General features: G+C 43.3%; 1 protein-coding gene across 3 annotated transcripts in view; it reads right to left on the reverse strand.

Moving 5' to 3' along the window:
- Positions 1 to 24,691, reverse strand: part of LOC149152832 (Leucine-rich repeat (LRR) family protein) — a 519,369-nt gene that overhangs the window by 37,931 nt on the left and 456,747 nt on the right. For all 3 annotated transcript variants that reach the window (XR_016262186.1, XM_089437808.1, XM_089437807.1), the window contains 3 exons: positions 17,638 to 17,762; positions 17,417 to 17,513; positions 17,175 to 17,249 (listed from right to left, as the gene is read on the reverse strand). Coding sequence is in view for 2 of the 3 variants with exons in the window: in XM_089437808.1 (XP_089293934.1) it covers positions 17,175 to 17,249; positions 17,417 to 17,513; positions 17,638 to 17,762 (297 nt within the window). In the remaining variant the exon portion in view is untranslated. The remainder of the gene's footprint in view (positions 1 to 17,174; positions 17,250 to 17,416; positions 17,514 to 17,637; positions 17,763 to 24,691) is intronic.

Consider the following 24,691-nt stretch of genomic DNA (forward strand, 5'->3'; position numbering starts at 1 on the left):
GCAGCTTCCTGTAGAAATCGTGCACGGCTTCTGGAGGACGTTACGGTGGTTCTGGATGAGTCTGAGCAGCAGCAGGACATTGGAACAGATCGAGAACTCGGGCTAACAACTTGCAGAGGAGGAGGACGCGTACTCGGCTGCAAAACGGTTGTGAGTGTAAATGACTGCAGTGTATCATAAGTTATTCAACCGGCCGATTTTGAATTGCTGCGGAATTCATGGCACGAGGGTGAGCTGTCCCGGTCGATCCGTTGGCCGACGTCACAGCCATCATTCCTTGGCGTGTCCCTGACCGCCGAATTCTTCCCTCTACATTCACCGCCGCCATTCCTGTCATACTGCCGCTTCTCCCCGACTAGACACCTCCCACGTGTCAATTGCCCGTCTTTTTGGCATAACCAAGCCCATTCGGATCCTACGAGGCCGTCTGATTGGTTGTGGTGGCCAGTTGAATGGATGCCAGACTTGTTCAATCCGTCCATTCTCACAGTCATGCACATTTAGAGTATAACTTATGTAATTTGACGAAATAAGGTTAGGCACTTACCTGTGCGGCCGTGGACGTGGTTTTTTCAGGTTTCGGGACGAGGAATGCTGGATCTGCTTGCTGTTGCTTCGTGCACGGGTGCTGGAGCTCCTTTTCATTGGCTGCTGCTGGCTACGAGACCTTGAGACCCGGTTTCTTGGTGGTGAATGCTGCATGCACCGGCTTCATGAGCTGCTGGTGTCTCCATGGTTTGTGCTCCAGCCGGATCAGCTGCTGTAGGACATCCTGTAGCTGTTTCTCCTCCTGGGGTGCATGCTGAAATAAATGAGTCGCGTTCACAGGTGCAGGGTCCTGAGGTCGCCTTGACAGGTAAAGTGTGCGAGCCTCTGCATGCTTTATTTCCCACTTAATTTTTTTTTTTTAATCTGAGAAAACAGGGTTCTGGTATGACTGTGCAGGTATATTCGACCAGATGGCAGCAATGGTGGTGAAAGGAGGTGAAACAAGTGGAGGATGGAAGAAAAGAGTGGTTGCATGCCTCCTCAACGGACTTCAAGCTTCAAATCCTTCTCCAAAATCGATCCTGGCCCGCCCAAAGGCTCTACAGGATGTTTCCTGTAGAAATACAGAACTTCCTGTAGAAAGTCCTGTAGCTTCCTGTAGAAGGCTAAACCATGACCAGATTGTGTCCAAACCTTGGAAAAAATGAGTGTTCATGGAGGGAGTGTATGTGAGGTTGCCTGGTAGCTTGGTAGGGACCCTTGTCCTTGAGTTGAGAGGCCTCCTTTTTGCATTGTGTTCCTGCAACCTGCAACAATTTCCAGAGATTAAACTTGTTTTTTTCTGTTTCTTCCTTCTTCTTTTTTCTTTTTCTTTTTTTTGTTTTTTTTTTATTTTTGTTTTTTTTTAAGAGACAGCAGGGGCGCCTCAATGAGGTTTTCACCCCTACTATCTACCTTGGGCGCCTCAAAGAGGTTTTCACCCAAGGATCTTTTTATTACAATTCTTCTTTCAGAGAGACAACAGGGGCGCCTCAATGAGGTTTTCACCCCTACCATCTGCCTTGGGCGCCTCAGAAAGGTTTTCACCCAAGGATCTTTTTTATTGCATTTTTTTATTTATTTTTTTATATATATAATGATGCTCAGGGTGTGCCCAAAACAGAGGCAAAACCCTTCTCTATGACCAGCACTGATTTTTCCATAGTTTTGATGAACTCTTGCCTCGAAAGAGGTTTCCTGTAGATCTTTAGTCGATGCCCATTGACGAGCATGGGGATGGCTTCTTCATCAATGGTCCGGATAAGGACAGAACCATTGTCATTACACTTCTCCACTGCATATGGTCCTAGCCATCTTGTCCTCAGCTTCCCCTTGAAATCCTTATGTTTGGAATCATACAGTAACGCCCAATCTCCCGGCTGGAATTGTTTGTCATTAAGGTGCCGGTCATGCCATATCTTCCTCTGAAGTTGAACCACTTCTAAGTGGAGGAGGGCCTGCATTCGGTGTTCATCTAACCCATTCAGCTGCAATAACCTTTCTTGTTGAGCATGGCTGAGATCTAGGTCCATCTGAGCTGCCATCCTCAATGTGTTGTACTCAAACTCGATTGACAACAAAGCTCTCTTCCCATAGACCAGCTCATAAGGTGTGAAACTGGTTGTGGTCTTCCAAGTGGTGTTGTAGGCCCAAGTGGCCTCAACTAGGCGATCTGCCCAATCCTTTCTGCTGCTGCTCACCACCTTAGTCAAAATCCCTTCTAATGCTCTATTGGTGACTTCCACCTGCCCATTTGCTTGAGGATGATATGGGGTGGAAGTCCTATGCTTGATCTTGTGATGAGCGAGAAAGTCTTCAATTAAGTTGGAGGTGAACTGGCTTCCTTGATCGGTGACTAACTCTCTTGGGTAGCCAAATTTGTAGAAGATGTTTTCTCTTAAAAACTCAACCACCTTTTCTTCTGTTGCTGCTTTGATTGCCTTGGTTTCCGCCCACTTTGTCAGATAGTCTGTGCACACAATGATGTAAGACCTTTGCCTTGAAGGAGGGTTGATAGGACCCACAAAATCCATACCCCACTTCTCAAATGGCTCAAGAGTCACTTGAGGTTGGAGAGGCATTTCGTCCCTTGGAGTCGGTTTCCCCATCCTTTGGCATTGGTCACATTGGCTGATATATCTTCTGACATCTTGATGAAGAGTGGGCCAATAGTAGCCTGCTTGTAGAATTTTGAAGGCAGTCCTCTTGGCTGCAAAATGTCCTCCACAAGGCCCATCTTGACAGGTTAGGAGGATGTCAAAGACTTCCTCCTCCCTTACACAACGCCTTAAGATCTGATCGGGGCCAAGTTTGAACAAGTTGCCCCCGATCCAAGTGAATGAGGCACTCTTCCTCACGATTCTGCTCTTCTCCTTTAAGGATAGATGCGAAGGGAACTGTGCCGAGACCAGATAGTTTGCTATATCAGCAAACCACGGAGAGAGTACCGAGATAGCAAACAGATGTTCATCTGGCATCTGGTCATCCACTGTTCCTTCTTCACCTGCAGGAAATCCAATTTAGACAAGAAGTCAGCAACAACATTTTCTTTACCTGGTTTGTCAATGATAGTCAAATCAAACTGCTGCAACAAAAGTAACCATCTAATAATACGAGCATTCACATCAGGCTTATTCATTAAATATCTAATTGTAGCATGGTCAGTATGTACAAATGTTTGATAGCCAGTGATGTAGTGTCGGAACTTGTTCAGGGAATGGACCACGGCCAGGAACTCTTTCTCAGTTACAGTATAATTCATTTCTGCCTTGGATAAGTTTTTGCTGACAAAGTATATGGCATATGGAAGTTTTTCTTCAACTTGTCCTAAGGCTGCCCCTATGGCTTTGTTCGAGGCATCAGTGTGGATGTGGAAAGATAGGGCCCAGTTTGGGCCTCTCAAAATTGGGGCGGACACCAACTTATCCTTTAATTCATTCAGAGCCCTCTGACAATTGTCAGTCCATTTAAACTCAACATCTTTTGTTAAGAGGCCAAACAATGGCGAGGCTAGCTTACTGAAGTCTTTAATGAATCTTCTATAATATCCCGCTAAGCCTAAGAAACTCCGAACATCTCTTACCTTTTGAGGAGGTGGAACCTTTTTGATGATAGCAATTTTATTAGGATCCACCTGTAATCCTTGGCGAGAAATGGTATGACCTAACACAGTCCCTTCAGTCATCAGGAATTCACATTTTTCAGGGCTGAGGGACAGGTTCATCTCAATGCACTTGCTTAAAACTTTTCCCAGGTTGGACAAGGCTTCTTGGACGCTAGACCCATAAGGAGTAAAGTCATCCATATAGATTTCCACCGAATCATGAACCAACTCGGCAAAAATGCTCAATATAGCTCTCTGGAAAGTGGCAGGGGCATTGCATAGCCCAAAGGGAAGGACTCGGTAGGCAAAGGTACCCCATGGACAAGTGAAGGTGGTCTTATCTTGGTCCTCCGGGCTAATTTGGATCTGATTATACCCGCTGAACCCATCTAGGAAAGAGAAAAACTTCTTTCCTGCCAGTCCATCCAACACTTGATCTATGAAAGGCAGAGGGAAGTGGTCTTTCTTAGTGGCTTTGTTCAGTTCTCTGTAGTCCACACAGATTCTCCACTTCCCATTTTTCTTGGGTACCAACACCAGAGGGGAAACCCATTCGCTGTCCGATATGGGGTAGATGAATCCTGCATCCAACAATTTTTGCACTTCTTCTTTAACAATGTCCTTAAGGGCTGGATTCATTCTCCTTTGAGGTTGCCTGACTGGTTTGCAGTCCTCCTTAATGTAAATATGATGGGTACAGACCGAGGGATGGATTCCTTTCTTTTCCTTGTAGCTCCAGGCAAAAGCCTCCAAATGGTGGGTCAAGAGGCTACATAGCTCCTTTTCCTGAGAGGGAGAGAGAGAGGAGCTGATATTTAAAGTTCTTTTAGGGCCAAACTCCACATTCTTAACTTTGGGAGTGGTCGGATCAGTCGCACATAGGTCCACTAAAGCATTGGCTTGGGTATCTTCCACCAACTCTTCCAAGGATAGTGCACCAGGGGGAGGATTTTGGATTAAGTTCTCAATCAAATCATCCTCGGTTTGACGACCTCCCCTGGTGGCCTCTACTGTGCATAATGGTGCAGAGTAGACCTCATCCTCTTCTCCTTCTTCCAACCAGAGGGGTAAGTCATGTTCTAACAGAGGTTGGGCAGGAGGGTATAGGACCAACTGTTTGGACATAGGCCCATTTTTGATGGTCGTGCTTCCTGCTCGACAGCTGATGTAAGCATCCGCAGTAGCCAGCTAAGGCCTTCCCAAAATGAGGGGATATCCCATGAGTTTTGCCTTTGGCTGAAGGACCAAAAAGTCCGCAGGGTACTCCCAGGAGTCAACAGAGACCAAGACATCTTCCACAATCCCTTCGGGAGTCACGGTGGAGCGGTCTGCCAATTGCAGCACTGTCGAAGTCTTTCTTAAGGAACTTTTAAGGTTGAGCTTAAGCATGGTGTCCCTGGTCATCACGTTAATGGCGGCTCCTAGATCAATCAAGGTGTGGGGTATGATGGTGCCATTGATGTGGACATCAACTACAGGACTCCCAGGGTCCAAATACTTTGGACAGATTACTTGCCCCAACATGAGATCAGACAGTTGTTCTATGACATTGATGGTTGAGGCATCTCTCTTTCGCCTGCCTGGGTGCCTGAAACACTTCTCCTTAATCAATTTGTTGTATATCGGTACATCTTTTATGGCCTGGAGAAGTGGTATTTTCACACACAACTGCTTGAGTTCTCCTAGAAGCTCATTCTCTTCTGGGTTGGGTTGTGTGGTTACTGTGAGTCGCTCAGGAAAGGGTGGAATGGCTTGGGGTTCACTTTCCTGTTTCTCTTCCTCCTCTAGGGGAGGAGGTTGGCGCTCTGGAAGGACCTTCCCAGATCGCAGGTTGATCTCCTGGATCTCCACAGCATAGGTAGGGCATGTTGTCTCCCCAATATATACCTGCTGGGCCTGTCTGTTGGGTTGAGCAGGCATCTGGGGTTGTCTTGGAGGAGCAGGAGGTAATGGTTGTGGTTGAGCCGGTGGTGGAGGAAAAATGGCGGGAGGAGTGTTGTACTAGGGCCTCCACCCCAGTTGAGGTGCATTCCACTGAGGTTGTGGCTGGGCATGTGAGTGAAACAAATGAGAAGGAGGTTGAGTATGGTATGGAGATGGATAAGACCACGGAGGAGGTGTGGACCAGGAAGGATGAGCAGGGGGCCCCAAGAAGGTATATGAGCGGATTGGTTGGGGTTATAATAAGCTTGGGATGTCCCTTGCATCCCCTGTTGGTAAGGTCTGGGTCCATGTGGCCTCCTCTGGTTGAGGAAGTAGAGAGGTTCAGTAGCCACCTTAGCCCCTAGATACATGGCTTTAAATCCAAGCAAGGTAGGGCATTGGTTGGTGGGGTGGTCTTCCTCACAAACGAAACATACCTCTACTGAGTGCAATGGGCACTCATTCTTGGGATGCTTCCTCGTGCATCTAGGACAAAAAATGGCCAAAGCCCTCTCAGCTTCTTTCTTTTGCTGAATTCGGAAGGTATCAAGTTGCATGGCAATAGTCTGTCTCATCTCACTCTTGAGGTCTTCCATCTGGTTAGCAAACTCATGCTTGGAGAAGGTGGTACTAGCTGAAAGATGATTCCCCCTACCTCTCTTCCGGGCCGCCCTAGAATGGTTTCTAAACACAGTCTTTATGTCCTCATAAGGTAGTTGGTAGATGTCTCCTCCAGTCACCATGTTAAGGGTGTCCAGAAGGTCTTCTGGGACTCCTCGGAGTAGAACCAACTTCAGAGATTCCGGGTCAAGTGTGCACCTGGCCCATTTATAACTGAGTTGGAACCTTTCCTCGTAGTCTTCTAAAGATTCATCGCTTCCCATGGTCATCTGGAAGATTTCTCCCTTAGTTTCCTTGGATCTACAGTAGTCTCAGTATTTGGCATTGAAAGCTTGCTGCATCTGAGCCCAAGTGGTGATACTGTTTCCAGGTAACCCCATGAACTAGCGTAATGCTGCGTCCTTGAGGGTAGAGGGAAAGAGTTTCAACTTTTGCTCATCCTCAGCATAGTCATAAGTTCGATAAAGGACAACAAACTCAAACAGGAAGGTATCAGGGTCTTCAGTAGTCAATCCATGGAAGTGAGGTAAAGCGGAGGGGCTTATGTTTTTCATTTTCATGTCTCCATTGGTCTCCCGGATGGGAAAGGCACCTTCTATTCTCTCATCTTCTCTTCTATCGTTTTAGTTTTCAGCCATGGCTTCAGATGGAGTGTTCTCTAACTCTTCTTCTGTTATAGGATCTTCATATATCTCAGGAAGTTCACCTATAGGTTCTTCTGGCTCACTGTCACCAGAGAAGAGAGAAGGTTGACTCAGTGATGTGGTGGGGGTGTTGGGTAAGAATTTGCCGGTTTTATCTCTGTTCCTACGAGGCATGAAATGGAAAGACTTTTGATTGATTCTTTTTTTTTCTAGTACCTGCAAAACTAAAATAGATTGAACTGCAACTAACTATCCTGCTGAAATGAAAATGCGGAATTGAAATGAAAGCACGCAAGGACTAATCTATCTTGCTCAAATGAAATTGCAGGAATTAAATGCTAGTCTACGCTTGCTGAATTGAAACGCTAATCTACACTTGCAGAATTGAAATTGTGGAATTGAAATGCTAATCTATGAAAGCAGGAAATATCTACTCTACTTTTGCGGAAATGAAATGAAATAAACTACTTAGCAGAAGGTTGTAGGAGAAAATAGAAGAAAAGCAACAATCACCAATACTCTGACGCTTCCTCGGCAACGGCGCCAAAAAGATGGTGGGCTCCAGTATTGCAGCAATAATGCTGCAACTCCTGGGACTCCCTTCTTTACTTTTATCAACCCAGTAGTTCGTAACAAACTTGGAAGCGACGGTGTTGTATGCACAAGTACTAGCTCTTGCCGCAGCTGTCACTTGGTCAGTTGGCACAAGTCCGCTAGGGGCTTAAGCCAACTTCTATGAGCTCTTAGAAGAAGCTTTTTAACTGATGGATGAAAGCTAACTCAAAGGAAGCTAATCTACTTGCGGGAAGAAACTGAAAGCCAAAAAGTAACGCAAACCCTAATTCTACCAGCTAGTCCTACTGATGCAAAGGAGAAAATGCAAACTATTGGAAGGGATGCCATTACTTCTATGAAGGTAAAATACATGTGTCTAGACTACCTCTACCTGAAGAAAACATCTTTTTGTATTTTTGAATAAGTTATTAGAATTATCATGCATGTGCTTTTAACTGGCCTTTTACTATGCAGGGGTGGATCACAGAGGAGAAATGCTTGGAAAAGGTTGGGAAGGTTCAAAGAGGGTCTAAGGAGTCCCTAACACCCTTCCATAGAGTTTCACAAAGTTTGGCTATCAAGCAACCTCATTTGTGAGCTTCTACAGGAAGTCTACAGGGGTTCTACAAGATGTTCAGGGATTTCTATAGGATGTTCAGAAATTTCTACAGGATGTTTAAAAAGTGGATTTTAGAGGATGGGTGAGTGAGGGAAGATGCATGAATGGATAGGGAGGTAGGATAGGGGCCTGGAGTGACCCAGGGACTGGTGGATGGAGTGGTGAGACGGTGTAGAAGGCTGACTTGGCTTAAAGAAGGCTAAGACAATGATGGAGCAAGAAGGTAGGGTTACGTGGGCAAAAGGACATGTGTGAGACGAGGAACCTAGCTAGGAGATGGAATAGCTGGCTCTGATGAAGCTTAGGCAGATGAGAGAGTGGTAGAGATGCCTTGCACGGTGTACATTTAACCGAATCAACAAAGTCTTACAAATAATCAAAGTCCTAGCTAATCTAATATAACTGTCAATAAAACGAATGAACAACAACTTTATTTAGATAGAAAACCATGTACATCTATCATGCAAAGAAACATTTAAGAGATATGAACCCATAACTAACTTCTGCAAATGAAAACAGTACACTAAGGATTGCATGGTCAAGAAAACTAGTGTTTTTGTTGGGGCAGCACTGTTTCTTCAATTCCAGCCCCTGATCCAATAAGGATGAGGTGAAACTAAGAGTGTTGTTGACCCTTTTCTTGGAGATTTTTTCCTGTTATTATCCTACCAATCTATTTTAAACATCTGAAGCAATTCTATTCATAAACAGTGACCTATTTAACCAACACAACTAAATCTGCTCAACAGAAATACGTTTCAAATGCATAAAAGGAAAACAACAATGCATAAGGGAAAGGTAACAGTACAAAAAAGAAGCCCTAGGCTCTCAGGTTGGGCCCAACCCTGAGAGCTATGGCTCCTATAGAAAACTCAGAGTTGATATAAAATCGGACTGCTTCTCATTATCAAAAAATAGTCATAAGTCAAGAGTTATGCCAAAATGGCTACAAGAGAACAAAGTAAAGCTAACAACACTGTAGTGCAGAATATGCAATGGTTTCAAAAGTCCCTTACAAAGGCTGAGGCCTTAACATTTATACACCACGAGGGCCCTAGCTGGCCTCCTAAATCTATGGGACTTGGCTGTCCAAACTGTGAGTAGACAGCCCCTTCCAAAATCTGCTTGGCTGCCTTCTAGATCCGGTTTTGGTGGCCTTTGGAGCTCAGAGTTGGAGGTGAAGATCCCGAGGAAGGGCTATTTAATGCCATAGACAACCCCCCTACGAATCCTCACCTCAAGCTTGGCTGTCTTCTAGTCCATGATTGCTCAGTTTTGCTCCAACATGTGTCAAAAAACCTGAAATGAGTACATGTTAGCCACCTAGGAAGAGTGACTACCCTTATTCGTACAAATGACATAAACATACTGAAAAATAATGCATAAGCTATGAAAAATGAAGGATTGAACAAGGACGGAACAAGGATAATTAGGCTAAATGAGCCCAACAAGTTACCAAATTTGGGGCTCATTAGCAGCCTCCTCATTTTGGCATTCGATTATGTTGCATTTGAGCTAGTCACTTTGACTTAGAGCATGCTGGCTGTTTAGCTTGTCTGCAGCACTATTTAGTGCATCGAGTGTCTCCGTTCGGAGATCTCACCCTTAGCCCCGGGGGGCTTCGAGTGCCTGCTCGGGCAAGGTAGTTTCATCAGTATTTTGCAGGAGGAGCGATTTCTGGAGTTGAGGAGGAGCTGAGTATTTTGATGACTGTGCAGTCTTGAGAGGGGAGGACGCAGTTTCTTTTGGTAGGAGCTCCAGATTGGGTTTATGTGGAGGATTTGAGCTGGGAGATTGAGCAAGGGATCAGCCCTTGCATATTGGAGGATTTTGGCAGAGTTTTGGGTAGAGTTTTGGAGGATTCTCTTCAGGGGCAGCGCAAAACCTTGAGGGATTGCGTAGATCCCCAAGGGGGTGATTTTCGGGGGTCAGCTATTTTAGAAAAGCTTTCTGGGCTTTTCTGGGTTTATTGAGGAGAGACTGATTCCATAGTTTCAACATTTTCTGAGGAGGAGAATAGCCCCAAATCCTCATTTGATTCCAGCAGTAGCAGCAACACAACAGTTCTTCGGCAGTTTGGACGCAGTTCAGAGAGAGGCCATTTCCTTACCATTCTGAGTGTATTTCTTCACTTGCCTTGTGTAAGTCGAGGTGCTATCTTTCTGATCACCTCTTGTACTCTTTCCATTACTCAGTATAATAATATGGCTTAGCATTTCTCTCTGCATTTATCGAGTATTTGCTTATATTCCATGTATACATTATTGTATGTTGCACTACTGTTATTTCTCGGGTTGGAGTTTGCTTGTGTTTGAGGGATATCTTTGATAAGGGATACTACAGTGGTATCAAAGCATAGATCTAGCTCAGCCTGTGGAGCTAGCATTCTATGACACCGAGGGAGAAGCCCTACATCTGTTACAGAGGTAGGAAATACAAAGATATTAAGTGTAGGTTGGAGAACACCTACGGAGAGGGAGACTGTGTTCGAGTGGTGGACACAGAATAGGAGGAGCCTGTGGTGAACACAGAACAGGAGGAGCTTGTGGTGGACGCAGAGCAGGAGGATCCGATGGCAGATGAGGACGGGAAGAGATTTGCGGACATGCTCCTCAAATCAGTGCAGGATCTGTCGAGGCAGATCGAGGTGATGGGGCAGAGATTCACGGCGGTGGAGGCTAGACAGCATGAGAACCCACGGGTTTTCCAGGTTGGTGAGGGATCGGGTACATCCCACAATTTGCCAAAGCAGGGTGCCACTCAGCGTGATACTACTCAGGGAATGGCCTCACATGCCCCTACATGTTTTACCATGCCCACTTTCCTAGGAGCAGACACGGGGGCTAGAGCCCAGCACGAGGCAGACCCTGGTCATATGGGCGATTATTTTGCAGACTACCAGGCCTATGGGTAGGAGTTCAGGGATGCTCTCTCATTCAAAGACTTTGTTAAGCTCTAATGGGATAGTAGACCCCGCGACCATCACAGAGGATACCGACATTATCATGATGGAGACACCCATCGCACAGCTAGTAGATTCCACTTGCCTACGTTTGATGGCTCATCAAACAATTCGACAAAGTCTTGGGTGGAGAAGCTGGACATCTATTTCCATCTTAATTAGATGTCGGAGACAGAGGCCATCAAGGTGGCGACATTACATTTGGATGGTGAGGCCCAGGACTGGTGGTTCCATGGGATGGTTACACTCGGACACTCCACAGTGACGACATATGCCAAGTTCACCAGGAGATTGATAGAGAGGTTTGACCAGGGGGATCCGGAACAACACTTTGTTGAGCTGACGAGGCTCAAAAAAACCGAGAACCCAGAGACCTACATTGCAGACTTCTTGAGGGTTTCAGTGATGGTGCCAGATCTATTCGTGGCATGGAGGATCTACATGTTTGTTGAGGGGTTAGCAGAGCCACTTCGGGGTCTAGTCAGATCCACTAGATCAACCACACTCCAGGATGCTATTAGTAGGACTCGGGACTTACAGGATGCCTTACCCAGGACCCGGACACCTTACCCCCAGAGATCGGCTTTCCAGCCTAAGGGGAAGGATGTGAGGATTCCGCCTCCAAAGGGGAATCCAGGATGAGCACAGATTGATGATGATGCCAGAAGGGAGCTGAGGAAGAAGTGGTTGTGCTTTACCTGTCAGGAGCCGTGGGCATCGGGACATAGATGTGCTACTGGCAAAGCACATTTTATTGAGGTCTTCTCCGAGAGCAGCAGGGAAGAGGATGAGGAGGATGATGTGGAGGTAGGAGAGAGTCATGCCGCGCAGGATCCTTTACCACCTCCACCAGCAGCAGCAGGTGGTGCAGCTTTTGTACCTACCGGAGGGGCCCTTGCAGCATTGCGAGGAGTACCCAATTATTTGACACTGCGCATACGGGGGACAGTACGTGGCCAACGAGTATCAGTTTTGGTTGACAGTGGGGCAACCCACAACTTCATCGATGCACAGATGGTTAAGCGGAGAGGTATACAGACAGAGAGCTTCGATGGCTTTTCAGTTTTGGTTCCAGGAGATCAGACCATGGTGTGTGTTCGTTATGTCCCAGAGTTATCAGTGATGATGGGCACCTACACATTGACTGACCACTTTTTCGTGGTCAATATTCCGGACACCAACATGATACTGGGTGTTCAGTGGCTTATCACTCTAAGGAAGGTCACGACAGATTGGAAGGCCCTAGAGATGGAGTGGGATGATGAGAAGACAGGGAGGCATGAGAAGATACAAGGACAACACACATATCCGCCTTAGATTGTTTCGGCTCATTGGATGGAGTCAGTCTTCCGGAAGGGAGATGTAGAGTGGGCAGTGGAGCTGTGTGCATCAGAGGCAGGGACTACAGGGCAAACGGTGCACCCAGATATACAGTCCATCCTTGACCAGTATGCCACAGTGTTTGGGGAGATTCCATCAGGATAGCCACCGGACTGGGGGTTTGAGCACACCATTGAGCTTGAGCAGGGCATACAGGCAGTGATTACTACCCACTATAGGCATCCTAAGGCCTATCGGGATGAGATTGAGAGGGCCATTCAGAAGTTGTTGGCTCTTGGGCACATTCGGCCAAGGACAAGTCCTTTTGCTTCTTCTGTGGTGTTGGTGAAGAAGAAGGACGACACATTGAGGATGTGCATTGACTACAGGGCCTTGAACAAGAAGACCCTGAAGAACAGGTACCCCATACCCATGATCGATGAGTTGATGGATGAGTTGAGAGGAGCATGGTTCTTCTCAAAGATTGATTTGAGATCTGGGTACCATCAGATTCGCGTGAGGGAGCAAGACATTCCCAAGACCACCTTCAGGTGTCACTATGGGCACTTCAGGTTTTTGGTGATGCCCTTGGGGCTAACCAACGCCCCAGCTACATTCTAGTCCTGCATGAATCACATCTTCCGCAGTCACTTAAGGAAGTTTGTGTTGGTGTTCTTTGATGATATTCTCATTTACAACAAGACTTGGGAGGAGCATCTCCAACACATTGAGACAGTGTTGCGCATCTTGGAGGAGCAGTAGTTCTATGCCAAGCTCTCCAAGTGTGAGTTTGGGTTGACGAAGATGTTGTACTTGGGACACATCATAGGGGTGGACGGAGTGAGAGTCCACGAGGGGAAGATCAGGGCCATCAGAGATTGGCCGAAGCCGAGGAACGTGACAGAACTTCGGGGATTCATTGGCATTTGTACTTACTACCCGAAGTTCGTCAAGATTTTCTCACAGCTTGCTGCACCCCTGACAAATCTGACGAGGAAGGGGGCATTCAGTTAGACGGATACAGTGCAACGAGCCTTTGACATGCTCAAGGAGGTTATGAGCCGTTGCCCAGTGCTTGCATTGCCGGATTTTTCGCAGCCATTTGTTTTGGAGTGTGATGCGTCGGGAGAGGGGATCGACGCAGTGTTGATGCAGGGAGGTCACCCTATAGCCTTTGAGAGCCGGAAGCTCCTTCCGCATGAGAGGTTGTATTCTATATACGACAAGGAGATGCTGGCCATTATGCATGCATTGGCCAAATTCCGGCAGTATTTAGTGGGTAACAGGTTCAGGGTGAGGACTGATCACAACAACCTCAAGTTCTTTTTGGAGCAGAAACAGCTACAGGAGAGGCAGCAGAAGTGGATTAGTAAGATCCAAACGTATGACTTTGACATTGAGTATGTCAAGGGTAAGAACAACGTGGTAGCAGATGCCCTTTCACGTAGACCAGCCACATTGTCTCTTATAAGCTTGGACATAGACTGGAGCACTCGACTCTTACTAGAGTACTCCAAGGACAGATTTGCATGTGAGGTTCTAGATGGGCAGGTGGCAGATGACAGGTACACGGTAATTGATGAGATCATCTACTATAGGGACAGGATCTTCTTGACTGAGGGATCTTAGCCCAAGAAGAAGATACTTCAGGCATCACATGATTCACCATTGGCCGACCATCAGGAGTTTACCAAAACCTACAGGGCCATTAGAGAGAGGTTCTCATGGAAGGGCCTCAAGGAGGATGTACTCCAGCATATCCGGGAGTGCGACATTGCTAGAGGAACAAGGGGGAGATGAGCCATCCTGCAGGATTATTGCAGCCTCTTCCCATTCCGGAGGGGAAATGGGAGAGTATTTCGATGGACTTCATCACAGGGTTGCCCATGGTGCAGGGCAAGGAATGTATCTTTGTCGTTGTTGATCGACTGACAAAGTATGCACACTTTTTCGCCATATTCGCACACTACACAGCAATGCAGGTGGCCGAGTTGTTCTTCAGAGAGGTCTTCAGGCTACATGGTCTTCCTAAGACCATCATTAGTGACAGGGACAGCCGTTTCATGGGCGGGTTTTGGCAGGATCTTTTCCGGTTGGTGGGGACGGAGTTGACACCGAGTACCAGTTATCATCCACAGATGGACAGCCAAACAGAGATAGTTAACAAGTGGCTGGAGGACTACTTGCATAACTATGTCAGTGGGCAGCAATGAACATGGCTGAAGTGGCTGCATCTGGGGGAGTACTTCTACAACACTACACGTCACATGTCCATTGGTATGTCACCATTCTATGCTTTGTATGGATATCATCCTTTATCTTTTGCTGATGTGATGTTTGGTGCTAGCAAGGCTCCGAGAGCCAAGATTTGGATCGAAGAGAGTCAGGATATCCTCCAAGCTCTCAAGGATAATATGGCTACAACGCAGAACCAACAGAAGCTGTATGCTGATAGGGGTCGGGTGGAGAGACAGTCTGAGGTAGGGGACTTGGTCTACCTACGATTACAGCCATATCGACAGTCGTCACTGAAGCAGAAGGGAGCTAATAAGCTCAAGCCCCGCTTTTATGGGCCATATAGGGTGATACGCATGATTGGACAGGTTGCGTATGAATTGGAGCTGCCAAGGTAGCAAGATTCATAACGTTTTTAATGTATCATGCCTGAAAAAGGCATTGGGGCAGCAGGTGACAGTGACAAATGAGCTACCACCCACGGATGATAAGAGGCATTTGGTGTTGCAGCCAGAGGTTATTATTGATACCAGGGAGAGGCAGTTGCAGAGCAGGATGGTCCGGGAATTCTTGGTGAGGTGGAAGAATTTATCGGATGAGGATGCCACTTGGGAGAGTGAGAAAATTTTGCAGCATCCATCACTTCAGTTGCTTGAGGGAAAGCGACATTTTGCCAGGGGAGACTGTAATATTCCTAATTAGCCATGGCTAATTGGAATATTCGATTTTGCTCAATTTTGCCTTCTATAGTTATTTATAAATAAAAAGGTGAGGAAACGGGGACATAACTCACTTTTTGAATAAAGTCACTCCCTAGTAGCACAATGTTGTAACTTAAAAGGGGAGCCAAGGGGGCCAAAGGACCACGTAGAGAAAGGTGCCCACGTAGAGACTTGGAGGAACTGCGTAGATGGAGAAGGAGCACGTGGCAAGAGAGAGGCTACGTTGGAGGAGGTGGGCCTTAGGGTTTTGAGAGAGGCCAACACTATAAAGGAGAGAGGAGCCTCCTCGTTTTGGCATTTGATTATGTTGCATTTGAGCTAGTCACTTCGAGTTAGAGCACGCTGGCTGTTTAGCCTATCTGCAGCACTATTTAGTGCATTGAGTGTCTCCGTTCGGAGATCTCACGCTTAGCCCCGGGGGACTTCGAGTGCCTGCTCGGGCAAGGTAGTTTCATCAGTATTTTGCAGGAGAAGCAATTTCTGGAGTTGAGGAGCAGAGTATTTTGATGACTGTGCAGTCTTGAGAGGGGAGGAAACAATTTCTTTTGGTAGGAGCTCTGGATTGGGTTTATGTGGAAGATTTGAGCTGGGAGATTGAGCAAGGGATCAGCCTTTGCATATTGGAGAATTTTGGTAGAATTTCGGGTGGCGTTTTGGAGGATTCTCTTCAGGGGCAGCATAGAACCTTGAGGGATTGCATAGATCCCCAAGGGGGTGATTTTCGGGGGTCAGCGATTTTAGAAAAGCTTCTGGGCTTTTCTGGGTTTATTGGGCAGAGGCTGGTTCCAAAGTTTCAATGTTTTCTGAGGAGGGGAACAGCCCCAAATCCTCATTTGATTCCAACAGTAGCAGCAGCACAACAGTTCTCTGACAGTTTGGACGCAGTTTAGAGAGAGGCCATTTCCTTACCATTTTGAGTGTATTTCTTCACTTGCCTTGTGTAAGTCGAGGTGCTATCTTTCTGATCACCTCTTGTACTCTTTCCATTACTCAGTATAATAAAATGGCTTAGCATTTCTCTCACATTTCTCGAGTATCTGCTTATATTCCATGTATACATTATTGTATGTTGCACTACTGTTATTTCTTGGGTTGGAGTTTGCTTGTGTTTGAGGGATATCTCTGATAAGGGATACTACAAATAGCCAAAGGCTGTTGCTTGCAGGTTCAGACACAAGTACCCTGTATTTTCCAAGGTTCTATTCATTGGAGGGCTGCACTGTTCAGTTACTCCAGTGTTCACAAAGTTGACTCTTTTTATGAGCCCTTGGAACTGTCTCAGAGTCACTACTTTGTTATCTATCTGGGCATTAAGATGTATTTTTGACAATGGTGTTAGTTTTATTACACCATTATGAAGGATATGGTGTGAAGAGGTATGTACTCAGCTTCAGGGTAAGGGATCTCTCCTTATTAGAGATGCCGAGGTTGTAGATGCTTTTGATATTCTAATTTGACTTCAGTTCTAGTAGTGCTTTTTCCTGAGGATCAGTTCTAGTAGTGCTAATGAATAGTTTTTGAATTTTGTTCCTTCTTGTACATACTCTGATTTATGTAAATATTCCTTTGAACGTAAGGCATTTTTCCAAAAGAGAGTAAAATAGCATAAATTTCAGACATACATCACATTGAAAAACAACCTTTGAGATGGATGTAAGACTGAGTGGTCATTTTGAAAATTTAGAAGTACTTTAAAATTCTGAATATAATAATTGCTATTGATATTGTCCACTAACAATACTTGTTCTTAACTTTCATGGGAAATTTCTCTTAGTAATATAAAAAGAACATAGAGAAAATAAAATATACAAGGCTACACAGGAGGGATTAGAAGTTTACTGCATGTGTGTCTACACAATATAATTTGTATTTTCTTAATAAAAATTACAGGTTTTTTTTTTCTACGGAAAAAAAAAAGGAGGGATTAGGACAAAAAAGTAACCAGCTCTGGTGGAAGCATTGAAATGTTGTTGTCAGATAAATCAAGTTCTTCAAGGCATGTTAAATGCTGCAAACTCTGCCAAACAATTATAAACATTAAAAAAAATTGATATGCAATTGCTGGTGACAGATGCATACCATGTATTAGGAACAATGTACAATCAAACATTATACTAACAATATTTTTATGTAGATACGTAAATATCCTAGATGTATTATATGCAATTGCGTAAATTTGTGTACCTCTGGAACTGCAGAAAGAGAGTTCTGGCTTAGATCAAGGATACGCAGTTGACGTAAGTTCATTAAATCAAAAGGCACTTCTCTCAAACGCATCCGCCTGGATTTTGAAATAAACCAAATTAATATAAACAAGCAGAAACATGAATTGCACATATAATTAGACATTTGAGTTTTATTTCAGCCAAATTTTTGAAATGAGCTGGAACAACAATGAACTGGACCTTAAATATAACTCTTGCAACTCTGGCATATCAGATAATGTAGGAGGTTCTGGTAATGAAGCTGAGATGCCACTGAAATCAAAAACACGAAGCTTTGATAATGCTGCAAAGGCACCTTGCGGAACCTGTCAACAGTGTAATGTATATCATAATCATTCAGAGTCACTATTATTTACAGAGCACAAAGAATATTACCATCCCATCTATTTACCTTGTAACATTAAGCGTTGAAGATGAGTTAGCCATTGTAATGTTTATTCAGGAGTAAGTTAGTAACAAATGTTACATACAAAAGTAATAATGTCATAAAGTGAAACAAATTATATATAATAAATGATGTTTATGTTAATGTATTCATGAAATTAGTTGATTGGTACTTAACAGGAATAATGGAACTTGCTAGATATATAACACCACAAGTAATTTAGTAGCACATTGATATATAATACTTATCTCTCATTTAGTCTCAATTGCTTGTCTCTTGCATATATTTAACATGGTATTAAAGTCATGTTGATTGTGGCATAGGGAAATTTCAAAGATTCATGCCAAGAAAAGGTTTGTCACAGTCACAGACATGGAGAAAGAGACAAGTTCAAATTGAAGGCAAATTAATGCATGGAGTATAGTGGCTGTAATTCATACAGTGATGGCTCAATAATTTGACAATTCGAATTCATGTGGTGGTGGAAAATTAATGCAAAATATGACGACTGTAATTTGTCCAGCGGTGACAGCTGTGATTCATACAGCAGCAGCAGATCAGTGATTTCATAGAGACAGCACAGCAATTACAGCAGAAGGTACACACTACACAGTCATCTGGATTTTTTGGGGTAATCTGAAGGAAATATTCTGCATCTATAAGTTATTCAAATTCTCTGCAATTGTTGAACTATTTGTCAGACTCTGTTTTTCAGAACCAGTTCAGAATTATAAATCTAATAGGAGTTATCAGGGTCTCTTATTTTGTTCTAAGGGTTGTAAGGATTTTTTTTTTGGAGGTATAAAGGTTTTCCAAATTATATTGAACTTATAGGAAGATTTTTGTGTAGATATAGGAAAACAAATATGGCCAATATTAATAATTTCATGATGCATGCGCTACATAAATTAAATGGCAAAAATTATCCCACCTAGAAACAAAAAATGGTGCAAATTTCATATCATGACCTTTTGGAAATAGTTATAAGGAAATTCCAAAACCAAATCCCATAACTAATGACTATAAGTAGAAAATTAAAAATGCTTTACTTCTTACCTTCTTTATGGAGCATGTTACGAATAAAGTTCGTACACACATGAATTAAAACCTCCATAACACTTGGAATATGAAGACATCCATTATGGATAGATATATATATTGAATGGTATATAAAAGAATTCATATGAGATGATGTGGTTACAAATGAGGGCCTGCTTGTATGCCTAGGCAGGTGCCCCTTCATGACTGGTCATGTCTTTAGAGACATGTCTCTTCAATGACTAATTATTATTTAATTAATTATTATTATGATTTTTTTTAATGAAACAATTACTTTCTATTATAAAACCTAGATTACACACTAGAACTGTTTACATAAAAAATGGCAAAACTTGCTTTAGTAGTATCAGTTGCTTCGATACTCCAATACAACCAGAGTAAAACTTTCTTACCTTGACAGGCCCTATGAGCTAAGATTTTACATTGATATTTCCCATTTGACCTGCAAAATTGTCCCAAAAGCAAAATATATTTGTAATACATAAACGAACATAGTTAATCAGTCTTTGATGGACCGAATTCCTCGATGATGGCTTCTTTCCCTTTACTTGTCCCTACACCAGCTGCGCCGTCATCGAAGGCCCTTTGCTGCTCAGTGGGATCGGGGTCTGACATTGCAGCCATAATCTCGTAGGTTTCTTCAAATAAGCTGCCACAAACGAGCTCAAAATTACTAGGCAGGAGGTCAGCTTCCATCTTAATTACGTTCCTATCCATCCTCGCCTCCATACTTTCCAACTTGGCATCAGTGCGTTCCGCATTGGCTGCCCTGTCCCACTTTGACATCTCAACTCTGGGCGAGAGGAGATCTATCCCCCCCATGAGCAATTCGAACAAGAATTCCACAAACTTCTTCCACCACTCCTGCTTAGCCTATAGTGGCTGCCCTCCCGTCGATGCCATCACCAGGCCTTTCAATAGGACACAATTGCAAGAAGAACACTCAGAAGGCAGGAATACAAGTGCCCCTATATGTGATGTAGTCGGCATAAATAGGCCATCATTTTCCCGACACCCTCGATTGCTCTCCCCTGCCACCATTAATGCCTGCAATTCATCAATCTTCATGCTGATCAAGAATTTGTATTGCCCAAGGCGTCGCATTAATATTCCTTCCAACCAATTTGCAATGGCGCAGGGTGAAAATTGCCTCCATCAATTCACCATTAATATTGGCGAATGGAATGCCATCATCCTAGGGATGGAATTTACCCAACTGTCCAGAGTTATAGCCACAAGGCACTTGGGAGGTAATGGAGATCTCATCAAGGTACCATGTACTACCAGGCTTCGTCCAAGTGGATTCTTAATGCCTCCCTCTGCCCACTTGTCTGGCATGTGAGGAATTATTAATCGAAGGTAGGGGGCATGTCTATGCCATCATTGTTGGCCCGAATCTCCAGATTGTATTCATTCTGCTATGGAATGGGAGAAAATCCCTTGTTTCTGTTCAATTCGAGGTTGCCAACCGCTAATTCCATTTCCTGGTTCACCATTCCGTCAACCTCGCAGTTTAGATGATGCAAAACATGGAATAGGGATTTTTTTTCAAATTATTTTAATTGAAGATTGATCCTTTTCATCTTGTAGAGCTCAAGTGATTCACTACATGATTGGAATTTGAGAACGTCCTGATCATTAGCATAGAGTCCCCAAGGAAAAAAATTTCCTTGATGCCATGATTCTGGGGAATATCCAAACCTTTCCATAGTGCTAGAAATTCTGTCTTATTATTAGTGGTTGAACCTAATCCCTAATTGTATTTGATCGCATCTTGTTCATCAGGGCAAAATATCACCCCTCACGCTCCTGCCACCCGTAATTATTATTATTATTATTTATAAATTTTATATTATTTTATTCATAACATTGCCTTCCCCTTTGGAGGAGCTTTGTCCTCAAACCTTATTGATGACAATGCTTGATATCTTTTAATGTCTCGTCAGGTCATAACATCTTCTCAATTCTCGAATTGTCTTCTTCAATGATACAAAACGATATGAACTTTTGAGTGTGATATAAAATTGTCTTACTATGAAATGATCTAACCATCCAAAATTAATCTTTTGTGGAATCTTGCAATTACTGGAAACTTGAGATGAATTGTTATCATAAGCAATGCTTGATATCTTTTAATGTCTCGTCAGGTCATAACATCTTCTCAATTCTCGAATTGTCTTCTTTGATGATACAAAACGATACGAACTTCTGAGTGTGATATAAAATTGTCTTACTATGAAATGATCTAACCATCCCAAATTAACCTTCTGTGGAATCTTGCAATTACTGGATACTTGAGATGAATTGTTATCATAAGACTAGATTATGATGACATTGATGTTCTTGAGAACATTAGCAATTTGTTTCTTGTCTGAGTGATTTTGTTATATACCCAAGCAAAAATTCATGCAAATTTTCCACAATTTTGAAACTTTCTCTTTGACACCTTTCAAGTTTCTACAATCAGTTAACATGCAAACTCTGGAAAAACACCTTCAACAAAATAATTCTGACTTTCGTCAAACATTTCATGAACAAAATAAGATGAATAACAACAATCGATATCTGGGGCAAATCTAAACTTTATTGAGATTGATATTCAATGGTTACAATTCAAAACTTAGTATAGAACCTGGAACTCACTCCAGCTGGCAAGAAGGCAAATGAATTCATACACCCATTGATAATACAATGTCTGGAGTGTTGATATTTCTAGGGCAAACAAGCTAAAACAATTTTCTTCCACAGATAACTAGTTCCAATGATCAATTAGATTATCATTAAGCAATTATATAGAAGAAAATTTCAACCAATAAACATGAAAGAGCAGTAGAAAATAACCATGAAACAATGAGACAAGAGACAAAAATTAGGCTTGAGGCCAAGGCAAAACCCACAAGGGGAAAACCCAAAAATCTTTCCTTATGAGAGAGAGAGTTCAATGTTCATCAATACATCTAGAAATAAGACATCAAGATAACATCTAACCAAAAATTAAGAGCATCCACAAGTGCTAAGCTTCCCTTTTGAAATACAACATCCTCCATCTCCTTCCTTCGCTAGAACAGAGAAAATCACATCACAAGTCAATGTGCCAAATGAGGAGAAGTGGTCTCCTTTATATAGTCTTCTAAGCGGGTCGAAAGGGTGCCTCCAAGGGGTCTCGCTAACTTTAATAATAGGAGGCTGACTTTAGCCATTTAGGAGGCATAATATAAATGTAACAACCCTGGGTTAAAATTCCATGTAAAAGATATATAGCAAATTACACATCCTTTGGGAAATGAACATTCCCATTGAAGTTAGTTGGGCAGGCCATAACTTGAAAAGTTGAAAATTCATGATATGGGCTGGTCACAATTTGAAACTTCAAAGAATCTAGAATGACCAAATTATATTTTAAAAAGTTATATAATTTGGTCCTTACTAACCTCACCCCACTTATATTTTCTTGCTCAATCATGCATGATGGCGCGCAATGCTTCTTCCCCTGCCTGAACGAACAAATAGGGCGGGTTCTGCAGCCGATCATTTTAGGTCAAATCAATCTCACGTCGCCATATCTATCATGCATGGCCTGACCCTACAATAAATAGGCATTATAAAATAAAAAATAAGACCAAGGTCATGGGACACGTATTCCAAGTTAAATGAGGGGAAAAACATTACATTGGGAATCACTTGCGGATAATTAGTTATTTATTGGCTTTGGAAATTGACATTGGCATTTGCAAGAGGAAAAAGGCAATATATGGCAAATCAATTATAACAAGCTAGCAAGGACATGTGGCAAAGTGCAAAAGAAATAAAAGAAAATGAAGGAAATTCCACTTCAGCAGGTGGGGAAGAGGAAGAGACAAGAAAAGGAGAAAATAGTAAAAGAAAATGCATGGAAGGGAAAATGAAGGAAAAGGAAAAGAAAAGAAGAGAGGAGAGAGAACATTCTAGCAATATTGACTTGGAGGAAAAAAGGAGAGAACAACTACAACAAGGGAGAGAGAACTTGGACTCAACGAGAGACAAGGCAGGTGTGGAAAATTCTAAGTCTGACACATTAGAAATCCCTACTGCATTATCTGGTTTATTATCTCCTACTTGTTCATTCCATTAACAAGTTATTTATTAATATAAACACTGAAATAAACACAAATGCAGCCTTCACACATATACAGATCAACAATTGAAATAACAGAGACAATCATACAAGGGATACTGTTATTTTTGGACAATCATCCCCAGAAAAACCCAATGTGGGAAAACTGGTGCAACAGATAAGAGGGTTTTATTATCATGTCGTTTCTGAATACAACTAGGGTGCTAGAAATGGCTCACCCTTCAGAGATTTTCCTAGGCAAAAGTACCTCTCTTTGGAGACAGATATTTTGGCTGATCAACAAGTGGATGATTGATCCCACAACAATTTAGACAGTTCCTTAGCTGGACAGCGAAAGCTGCTCAATGCTTCCTTCCGAAACCGCATCACCCTCCAGGGATTGCGTCACCCTCTACGCCTCTACGTCTGCCTCTCAGTGCCCAGTCTGCCCGATGAAAATTCCTCAGTGTTGCCTCTGCAGCCTAGCGTCAGCTCTGCTAGCCTCTGCGCAGCCTTTGCTGCCTCTGCGTCACCTTCGCTGGCCTCCTCAGCCTTTGTGTCAGCCTTCCAAGGCTCTGTGCTATCTCTCCGACACTTTCTCTGCCTCTCTGATATGTATTCTCGGCCTTCTGCCAAACTTCCACTCGCTGCAACAGATCACTAACTCGATTTCTCAACAAACCCTACCCAGAAAATCGAATTCTTGATCAACTTGGTGTATCTCCAACTAACCCTCAAGCCTCTTCTTATACTTTTCCTGTTGACGATTCAATGACAGAGATTAAGTCTCTAATCAACGACTAAGATTAGATTTGGCTTGATCCTCGTCATTTAGAACTTTCTCACCCATTTTATATTAATACACATTAATATTTTAATTTTCCTAAGTTTAGACTTAGGAACCCATTAAAATATTAATTATTTTAATATCTCTCCATCCGGGTGGAATTTACCCAAACGATTTCCAGGTCTTGAAGATGTCATGTGTCTTAGCCTCTCCACCAATTTTCATGGCTAGAGCACATCCAATGATACCAAAAATAAACACTCCCTCTTAGCGAGGAATGTGCTCTAGTAATGCTTCACTATAGAAACATCATACTGATCCTTCGCATCAGTAACTATGTTGATGCTTGGCCTGTAGCCTCACATCATCTGCACTGCTACTTCCTGTACTGTTGCCCATGACACTGCCATTGCCACTGCTACATCTATACTACAGCTCCCTCTCAATATGCTGCCCCTAGCACTACCACTACTAAGTTCTAATTTTCTGAGTTAGTAACTGGAGAACCAACAGTAATACCCATATTCCATCAACATTTCAAATCCCAACAGGGATCCATCATCAGGACTATTTTCGAATGTTGATATTAGAAGAGCTAAATTGTGAGAAGGTCTGAAGCTCTTCTTGCTATCTTCACTCTAAATTTTTCGAGTAAAATAATTTCACTCCATGTATCCCCTCCATACAGGGAAATGATTCTGGATTTTAGAAGCCCCGTACAGGGAAATGATTCTAATTGCTGCACTGCAACTCAGTTATTGAGAAGTAAGTAACTAACTTCTCCCAAATACCAACATCTTGGTCAGTTTGGAAGCCTTGTGATGCTGAAGTTGCCTCTGCTGCTCTCTTGTGCTCCCTCTGTTGCTGCTGCATACACATCTGTGCCTCTCGCACTGCTGCAACCTCCACT

This window comes from Pinus tabuliformis, chromosome 9 (assembly GCF_031772625.1).
Source record: "Pinus tabuliformis cultivar Carrire ecotype Pingquan chromosome 9, CPIR1, whole genome shotgun sequence".
Lineage (NCBI taxonomy): Eukaryota > Viridiplantae > Streptophyta > Pinopsida > Pinales > Pinaceae > Pinus > Pinus tabuliformis.